Source organism: Bos grunniens, chromosome 18 (assembly GCF_055505025.1).
Source record: "Bos grunniens cultivar Pamir isolate PY7600 chromosome 18, Bosgru_T2T1.0, whole genome shotgun sequence".
Lineage (NCBI taxonomy): Eukaryota > Metazoa > Chordata > Mammalia > Artiodactyla > Bovidae > Bos > Bos grunniens.
In genome coordinates, this window is record NC_141182.1 from 65,572,478 (window position 1) to 65,582,648 (window position 10,171).

Sequence of the window (10,171 nt, forward strand, 5' to 3'; positions counted from 1 at the left end):
AAGGACTCTTGTATCTACCATTGTATGTTCACTAGAGGCGACCGCATGGAATCTGAATTATCTAAGCACTTAAAGAGATCACTATCGATCTCATTAAGGCTTTCGAAATGCACTTCGGTCTCTGCAGAAATTGGCCTTCGCCCCTTTAAGAGGAAGCGAAGCCTATCCCCGACCTAGAAAAACAGGGCGGTCTGCTTTCAGCCGCCCAGGAGATTGCTTGATGCCTTTCCAGGGGAGATTCAAGCAAACACGCCCCTCCAGCCGGCCTGTGTGGCAGCGGGAACTCCATTACCCAGAAAGCCACGCGTTGAGAGGCAGCTAAGATTATCCAATGAGCGCCCAGAATTTCAGCATTTCTGGGACATGGTGAGGCGGGACTTCCGGTGTCTTCGTTGCGGTCTTTTCGGTTGTTACGTGGGTCCTAAGGCCGAGTGTGTAGAATCGGGCTTGAAGTAACAGAAGGCGCGAGAAGAGGCTTTGTACCCAGTGACTGGAGGCGGTTCTAAAGTCGGGCACGTCGCCGCCTGCGGGGCGGCCTGGAGACGCTGCTGCCGGGTCAGTCCGGGCCAGGATTTACCAGGCCCAGCGGCTTCGTAGCGGCGGTTGCCCTGAGCGACCTGCTTCAGGTAAACGCTGTCCTTCGGGCCCGCATCGCTCTCGACCCACCGGACACTAAAGCTCAGAGTGTGGGAAGCATCCTCACGTGCCCGCAGCCCCGGCCCCGGGATACAGGCGGTGAGGCGGTCGTGTGTGGGGCCCTGTGTCTGACGGACAGTGTGATGGCGCATGGGAGAGGGTGACAGGCTGAGGGACCCCCAGGTGCAGAGGCTTGAAGGTCCGACTGAGGCGGGAGGACCGGGAACCCGGGAGCCCATTTGATGTCTGCAGGGAACAGGACACACAGCTGCTGAAAGTCAGTACAGAGGTTAGACGCTCGGCCCCAGGTACTTGGTTCGGGTGCCGCCAGGTGTGCAGTGGAGGCCTGAGCCCCTGGAAAATTGCTAGGATCACATCCCTCTAAGACCTTCCTCTTCCCACAGGTTTCCATGGCTGCAGAGATGCTTTTAGAACCTAATCGGGTAAGTGGAGGTTACCCTCATTGGTCGCAACACTGTGTTAGTCGCTCAGTCGTGTCCGACCCTTTGCGACCCCATGGACTGTAGCCCGACAGGCTCCTCTGTCCATGGAATTCTCCAGGCAGGAATATCGAAATGGGTTGCCATTCCGTTCTCCGGGGGATCTTCCCGACCCGGGGATCGAAACCAGATCTTCCGCATCAGAGGCAGATTCTTTACTGTCTGAGCCACCAGGAAAGCCCTCAAATTTTCTCCAAATTTGGGTTGTCATGAAACTTGTCACCTGGCATTTTCCCAGCCCTTGGGTATGGAGATCTTGGGAAATCCTAGCTCAGGGTCCTGAGTCCAGTTTAAGTGTTATATGAAAGGGTTCCCATTTCAGGCCACCAATAGAAGGAGATGTGGAAGCTTGTCACAAAAACAGGAAGTGCTTGGAGGTGAGACTAAGCTGGTTCAGGGAATTGCAGGTCTTCCTTCCTGGCAAGAATAAACTGGCTGTGGGGAGCAGCAGTCAGACCTGGAATGACTGTCTGTGAAGTCGGGCATCTATTCTGGAGGCAGTGGGAGGTGTGGATCAGATGAGGGAGGTGATTTCTTCTGGGTCTTTACAGGCTCCACTGGTTGCAGAGTGGACAGCAGCATGAACAGAGCAGTTAGTGGGAGAGTGAGGAGAGAGCAGGCAGCTATGGCACCAAGGTCGGGAATCTCTTCTGAGCTCTTAGGAGGAAGATGGAGATGGCGTAGGTGTGCGAGGAGGTGGCTTGTGGGTCTTTAGAAGAGAGGCAGTTGATGGTCTCATCTGTCTGTGTCCTGGCAGGGCAGTGTGACCTTTGAGGATGTGGCTGTGTACTTCTCCTGGGAGGAATGGGCTCTCCTTGATGAGGCTCAGAGATGCCTGTACCACGATGTGATGCTGGAGAACTTTGCACTTACATCCTCACTGGGTAAGCTCTTCTACCTGCCCCTGTGCCCTGGGCCAAGCTCTGCTTCTCTTTTCTCCAGGGGCAGGTGTGTCCCTAGTGGCCTGGATTTGTGCTGTGTTTACAAGGGCTGGGCTGAGTGCTCGCCTCCTTCTCATCCGTGTCACCACAGCACCTACTGCCCCAAAGCCTCCCAGGGAAGAGTTTGGTATCACTGTTGTTTTGTCAGCCTAAAGGACCCCCATGTCTTGCCGTCTGCCTCGCTGGGTGACTCTCTAGCACCATAGCACCCTAGTATAACACCCTTCATTCCTATAGCTCACATTTGTTTCTGACTGTTGGAAGTGTAGTCACTTACATAGTCACTGCTTACACAAATGTAAGTACCTCTTACAGATCCTTTGGTTAGGTGTTTTTTTTTTTTTACTTTATTTTTGTTGTTGCAAAATATACAAAACATTTGCCTAATGGACTAAATGGCATTTAGTCCCTTCTCATTGTGCAGCCATCACAGTCCTGCATCCATAGAATTTTTTCATCATCCAACTGAAACTCCATACCCATTAATCACTGACTTCTTCCATCCATTGACAGCCACCATTCTACTTTCTGTATCTATGAATTTGACTGAGTGTTTCACGTAGGTAGAATCAGACAGTAGTTCTCCTTTGATGTTGGCTTACTTAGCATAATATGGTAAATGTTTGTCAATGTTGTAGCATGTGTCAGAATTTCTTTCCTTTTTATGACTAAATAATATTGTATGTACAGATTTTTGTTTACTCAGTATTCCATCAGTGGACAGTTGGGTGCTTCTGCCTTTTGTTTCTCCTGAATCATGGTGTTATGACATAGGTGTGCAGATTTCTTTTAGTGTCCTTGCTTCAATTCTTTTAGGTATATACATACCCACAACAAGAATTTCTGTATCTGTGATAGTTTTTTTTTTCTAATTTTTTGAAAAATCACCATAGTGTTTTCCATAGCAGTTGCACAAAGGTACCAATTTCTCCTCTTCTTGCATACACTTCTTTTTTCTTTTTTTGAGTAATAATCATTATTAGTTTGAAGCGGTATCTCATTGTGTTTTGATTTGCATTTTTCTAATGACTAATGATGTTGAGCATCTTTTCATGGGCTTATTGTTTACTTATCTTCTTTGGAGAAATGTCTCTTCAAAAAGTCTTTTGAGAATTTTTTAATCAAGTTGATTGATTTTTGTTGTTGAGTTTTAGGAATTCTCTCTTTGAGTGTTAACCCTTCATTGGATATGTGATTTGCAAATATTTTCTCCCATTCTGTGAGTTGCCTCGTTATGTTCATCGCATCGTTGATGTACCAAAATTTTTCATTTTGATGAAGTCCAGTTTGTTTTTCTTTTGTTGCTTGTGCTTTTGATGTCATATGTAAGAAATCATTGCTAAATGCAGTTGTCTTGAAGCTTTTCCATTATGTTTTCTTTTAAGAGTTTTGTGGTTGTCACTATTAAGTTAGATCTTTGATCCATTTTGAATTAATTTATGTACCATGCAACTTCATTCTCATGCATGTGGATATTCAATTTTCCCGGCATCATGTGTTGAAAAGTCTGTTTTTCCTTTTCGAATGGTATTGGCCTTCTTTTTGAAAACTGTTTGAACTTATGTGAGCAAGCCTATTTTTTAGCTCTTTATTCTCTTTCATTGGTCTATATGTCTGCCTGGATTCCAGTATCACGCTGTTTTGATTACTGTAGCTTTACAGTGGTATTTGATATTTAAATGTGTGACTCCTCCAACTTTGTTCTTTTTTCAAGTTTGTTTTGGCTACTTCATGTCCCTTGAGATTCCATATGAATTTTAGGAAGAATTTTTCTATTACCACAGAAATTCTCACTGGATTTTTGATAGGATTGCATTGAACATGTAGATGTTGTGAATAGTTTGGTTTTTTTTTTTTTGGATAGTTTTGACATCTTTAATATTAAGTGTTCCAATCCATGAACATAGAAGTTTTTCCATTTATTGTCTGTAATTCTTTTAGCTATGTTTTGTAATTTTTAATGAACAAATCTTAACCTCCTTGGTTAAATTTGGTAATTTATTCTTTTGACAAATACTTTTATTTGTGGAATTGTTTTCTTAGTTTCCTGTTGCTTGTTAGTGTGTAGAAATATAACTGATTTTTTTTTCCATTTTATATTCTCTTTCTTTGCTAACTTAATTTATTCTAACAGTTTTGTGGTGGAATCTTTAAGATTTCATGAGATGTGGTGATTTCTTCCTTCTTTTCTCTTTTGGATGACTTTTGTCTTTCTTGCCTAATTGGTCTGTCTAGAATTTCTAATAGTACGTTGAATAGTAGTGTTGGAAGCTGGCATTTTCTTATTTGTGATCTTGGAAAAATAGTTTTCAGTCTTTTACTATTGAGTTTGATATTTGCTGTGGGTTTTTAATTTTTTGCTTCTGTTATGTTAGGCTAGTTTCCTTCTATTCATAGTTTCATAGTTGAGTATTTTCATCATAAAAGGGTGTTAAATTTTGTCAGATGTGTTTGGTACATTGACTGAGATGGTAACATTTTTTTCCTTTCTGTTAAAGTGATATATTACATTGATCAAACTTTGTATGTTGAGTCATCCTGGCATTCTAGACGTAACTCCCAGTTGTTTGTGGCATACCATCTTTTTATTGTGCTGCTGAATACAGTTTGCTAGTATTTTATTGATTAATTTTGCACTGATTATCATCAAATATATTCCCCTGTAGGTTTCTTTTAGTGTCTTTGCATGCTTTTTTTTTTTAATGTCAGAGTAATAGTAAGAGCACCATATGACATAAAGCAGTTTTGCATTACAAAGTGGTTACATCAGACTGATTCTACCACTGTAGTTGTTGTCTAGGTGGGAAAACACCTGGTTTTACTACTCTGCCATCTTCCTGCTTACTTACTCCTGCATCTTACTACTCTGCCATCTTTACTACTCTGACACTCTTTTGTTGTGTCCATAGGTACTATTTGTAATATTTGAAATATGCTTTCTGTGATCTGTTGTGTCCTGAGTTTTTTGGGCTAGTATTGGCTGCTGACTTGTCCTGTCCTTCCCTTTGGAGTTGTATCATCCAGCTCTCATACGATAGCTCAGCTGGGGCTAGGGGAAGAGTCTTTTGTGCTTCCCAGGATGCATATGATTCCACTCTCCACAAGATGGGCCCAGAGGGCACCTGACCCAGATGAATAGCAGATGGGAGAGGACATGACTTCAGGGCTTGGTTGAAGTTGTATCAAGAATCTCTCTTGTTTTACTTCTGTTTTGGTGCCATTGCCAGTGGCCAAGCTCACCTCCATCTTTCCTTCTCCATTTTTGACACTTTACTGACTTGTCATTTCTATTAGTCGTTTTTATTCTGACTCCAGCTGAGAGCTACTGTCTACCTCTCTGGACTGCTTACCTTACTCATTCCTCACACTGTTCCCTCCTCAGCGCTTTACCCCTTTGTAGTGTTCTAAAGTATGCACCTATGTAATAATCCTTAAACACCTGTTAACCTTTGTTCCAGTCAGATTTTTCTGGACCTGAAATAGACTTCTGCACAGCATCACATGTCATCAGCAGGTATAATCCTGCTAAAAGCTATTGACATGCCTTCCCTGGTGGTCCACTGGTTAAGACTCTGTGCTTCCACTACAGGGGGCACTGATTCAATCCTGCATCCCACATGCCAGGTGTCATGGCCCGAAAATAAGGCCATTGACAGAGAATGATCCGTAGCACGTGCCCTTCCCCTGGGCCTCTCTTTGTGTCCGGTGCCTATTGAGGCCTGCACCGTTCTGTGACCTTAGAGACTGAGTGGTGTACAGAAGTTGCTTTTTTAAGGTGACCCCAACTTCCTTTTCCTGAAAACAGTTTCATGGACTGATTCTTTGATGTATCAAGTTACTTTTGTGATGCCTTCTCAAAAAGGTTAATATGTACTTCATCATCACTTCTTTAATTTCAGGCTGTTGGCATGGAGCAGAAGATAAGGGAGCACCTTCTGAAAAAAGCCTTTCTGTAGAAGGAGTGTCACAGATCAAGACTCTCAAGGCAGATTCACGTCCCCAGAAGGGCCAGCCCTTTGAGAAGTGTGGCCCAGTCTTGAGAGATAATTTTCACTTGCCTGAGCATCAGGAAGCACATCTTGGGCAGAAACCGTACACGTGTGGGAATCGATTCTATATTGCTGCCAACCTTCAGCAATACCAGGGACAACACATTAGAGAAATACCCATCAGAACTTCTGTGGACACAGCCTTGATTATAAAGAGCTGCAGAACCCATCTGTCAGGGGAATCCTTTTTCTCTGAGGGAATAAGGAAAGACGACTTAGCCAGCATGGGATTTTTCCATCAACCGGTCACTCACACTAATGAGAACTCAAACAACAGTAATGAGTGTGAGGCTGTCTTTCACAGTGGGGAAAGGCATCAGAACTGGGGAGAAGGCAAAAAAATCCTCAACTGCACAGACACACTTGTTGAGGACCAACGAGTCCTCACTAGAGAAGGGCTTTACGAGTGCAGCAAATGTGGAAAAACCTCCACCCGAAGGTGGAATCTCATTCAGCACCAGAAAGTCCACACTGGAGAACGGCCTTATGAATGCCATGAATGTGGAAAATCCTTTACCCGAAGCAACAGCCTGAAGACCCACAGGAAAGTTCACACTGGAGAAAAACCTTATGAGTACAAAGAATGTGGAAAATCTTTTAGTCAAAGATCCAACCTTGTTCAACATCAGAAAGGTCACAGTGGAGAACGGCTTCATCAGTGTGGTGAATGTGGAAAATCCTTTAGCCGAAGCTCCACCCTCATTCATCACAGGAGACTTCATACAGGAGAAAGACCTTATGAGTGCAGTAAATGTGGGAAATCCTTTAAGCAAAGCTCTAGCCTCAGTTCACATCAGAAAATCCACACAGGAGAAAGGCCTTATGAGTGTAGGGAATGTGGAAAATCATTTAGCTGCAAATCTAACCTCATTATCCACCTGAGAGTTCACACTGGAGAGAGGCCTTACGAGTGTCAGGAATGTACAAAATCCTTTAGCTGCAAATCTAACCTCATTAACCACCTGAGAGTTCACTCTGGAGAAAGGCCTTATGATTGTGCAGAATGTGGACAATCTTTTACTCAAAGATCCATCCTCATTCAACATCAGAGAATTCATACTGGAGAGAGGCCTTATGAATGTCATGAATGTGGGAAATCTTTTAGCCGAAAATTTAGCCTCATTTACCACCGAAAAGGTCACACTGGAGAACGGCCTCATCAGAGAAAAGAACGTGGGAAATCTTTTAATTGCAAATCTAACCTCAATGAACACCAGAAAATTCACCCTGGAGAAAGATCTCATGAGTCTGGGGACAGTGGAAAATCCTTTAGCCAAAGTTCCAGCCTCATTCAGCATTAGAGAGTTCACAATGAAATGTATCTTAAGAGTGCAGTGAATGTGGGCAGTCTGTTAGCTGCTAATATGGCCTCATTTAATACTAGAGACTTCACCCTAGTGAAAGGCCTTAGATGTGCCAGCAGATGCAGTTACTTCTAGTATAATTACACTGGAGGAAAGAGGTTGTGAGGGAGCCATCTACCTGAATTAAAGCTCTTACATCAGAAAATCTTCAGTAGGGGCATTCCCCTAAAGTTCCAGGTATGTGAGAATCTCTTAGGAGTTGTGTTATAGTTTCTTACCTCCCAGGACCCTCACCAGCTTTATGTCACTGCCAGTTCTGTGGCAGAATTCATTTTCATCTCTATCACCTGGCAGGTCCACAGTGTACAAAAATTACCTCCCAACATGCTTAGGTAAGCTGACCTCTGTCCCATCCCCTTAGGGGATGGAAATAATGAGTAGTCTTAGCTCTTACGGCATCCTCTTTCCCTTCTCATTTCCACAGTAGGGTGTGAACCTCATTCAGTTTGGGCCCAGTGGACCCAGTCTGAATTCTTTTGGTGACTTGACAGAAAGGCCTGCACTTTCAGGGACATGTTAGTTTCTAGTGACACTTCAGTTGGATTTTCTCAACCTCCAAGTGTGGAGGAACTGGAGGAACCAAGCTGGGAATTGCATGCCTCATGTTACTTTGCACTCTGCAATAATAAAGGCATTAATATTAAGCCCCTTTTGGTCTGGGGGTTCTATTCACTGTGTCAGGTGATCTGAAGACAGCTAGGCTCTACCAGCATTGAGGGTGGCACAGATTTCATGGGGGTCAGGTACACTGTTTGCTTCACATGTCAGTATGAATGAAAAATAGAGCTCTCTTTCTAGTTTCGGCACAATGTAAATACATTATTACCCAAAGTCTCCTAGGAAAGACTGCAGAGCTTTGGGGTCCTGATTTGTGGACTGTGTATTAGGGGTTTTTTTTGTTGTTGTTTTGTTTTTGTGGGCTCAGAAAACACCCTGGGAAGCCAGGAAGTTGTGACAACCTCTAGTACTTCTGGGAACATGAATTGTTATTCATAGTGAATATCACATAATGCTTAGCAGTTAACCTATGAAAGAACCACATCCCTGATCCCCAGAGTTCACTAGATAGTGCCACTGTAAGACTACAGGGCTGGGGGGAACCCTCTTGGTAAAGTACCCTGGAGCAGAGGACACTGCAGTGAAGTAGGTGGAGTGTGCCCTTTCTCCAGTTGTATCAACAGATGCGCCAGTGACTGTGCAGTATCAGTGTGCACAGATGCCCAGAAATTGCCAGCCTCCAGGCATGTGTGTCTTTTGTGGCTGAGGTCATTGTCAAAGAAAATAAGCTATTGGTTTTCTGGATTCCTATAGCCTCTCTGGGGTGTTCAGCCAAAGCCCCTTGCCACAGGCAGAGAAACAAACAGAGAGAGAAAGGAGAACCCTTAGTCCACAGTGTGGCTCTGTGACTAGCCAGCCTTCCTGTTAACTCAGGTGAGAAGGAATCTATTACTCATCAGTATTTGCTACCACTAAGGCAAGGCTGCCCCTCTAAGGTCATCAGGAAAGAGAGGCAATATAGGATTGCCAAGCCTGATTTTCTGAAGAGTGGGATATTTATATTTTGCCTTTGAACCATTTTATAAATTTTTATTCTAGTCATCATGCAATATTCTGTGTCTATTTGAAGTATGCAATTTAAAGTTTACATGTAAACCAAGAAAACCTCATCATAATCACAATAATGTAAGTTATGGCCATCATTGATTTACCTTCCAATAGATTGTTTTGTGTGTTCTAGAATTATATATGATTTTATTCTTAAAGTGTTTACTTTTTTCTGATTTTATTCATGGTCCGTAATTATTTTGAGATTCTTCAATTATTTATATAAAAATAGTTCATTCTTTTTATTGCTGAACTAAGTATCTTTCCTATGCTTATTCCATTTGTTTATTCATTCGTCTGGTTAAGGGAATTTGGGTTACTCCCAGTTTTGACTCTTCTAAGTAAAGCTGATAGAACAGTTTTGTGTAATTCTGTATGTATGTATTTTCACTTGTCTTGTGTTAATAACCCAGAGTGTAATACCTGAGTCAGAATAGGTGAATGTTTAACTTACAAAACAGCTAAATGGTGACCTTAAACCATTGTTTACTTTTATATACCCACCAGGTTTATGTAAAATGCCTCCACATTTTTGCCAGTACTTGATACGCTCAGTCTTTTGAATTTACCCTTTTAGTAAGGAAACACTAATTTTAGTTACATCTCCATAAGGATTCATGGTGTTGAACATTTTTTTTAATGTGTTTATTTGCCATCTGTATATCTTCTTGGTGAAATATCTGTTTATATCTATACTTGTTTTACTTTTTTTTCCCCTCATTTTACTTTTTTATGTTGTGATTATTTACCTTTTTATTAATAAATAATTAGCTCATTTTTGTTCCTTAATTTTTATGCATTCTGTACAATGTAATTACCACATACATCATATACTTTTATAAGTTTAATCTGGATTGTTTATATATTCTTAAGCCTAGGCTTTCAAAAACATAATTAAGTCTTGGTTTGTAGTGTTTGCCAATTTCCTTTATATAAATACTCTCACTTTAGCCAATATCAAACTGCCAACATGGTTTCACTGAACATGGAGTTGGGAAGAGTTGCTAGAAGTCCATGATTCTAACTCCAGGGACTACAATAATCTGTAGGACTCAGATAATAGTAAAACATAGTAA

At 42.2% G+C, this 10,171-nt stretch overlaps 1 protein-coding gene across 5 annotated transcripts; it reads left to right on the forward strand.

Moving 5' to 3' along the window:
* The first annotated feature begins 320 nt into the window (after window positions 1–320).
* LOC147354841 (uncharacterized) lies at window positions 321–9,884 on the forward strand. Of its 5 annotated transcripts, none has more exons than XM_086355047.1 (4): window positions 321–735; window positions 1,041–1,079; window positions 1,899–2,020; window positions 5,977–9,884. In XM_086355047.1, the coding sequence occupies exons 3-4, from the start codon at window positions 1,987–1,989 to the stop codon at window positions 7,425–7,427; spliced, it is 1,485 nt and encodes a 494-aa protein (XP_086211173.1). In that variant the 5' UTR covers window positions 321–735; window positions 1,041–1,079; window positions 1,899–1,986; the 3' UTR covers window positions 7,428–9,884. The 5 variants fall into 5 exon arrangements, with proteins under 5 accessions (XP_086211173.1, XP_086211171.1, XP_086211172.1 ...); XM_086355045.1 differs by having other exon boundaries at window positions 344–735; window positions 1,894–2,020; XM_086355046.1 differs by having other exon boundaries at window positions 350–626; window positions 1,894–2,020.
* Window positions 9,885–10,171: the final 287 nt, after the last annotated feature.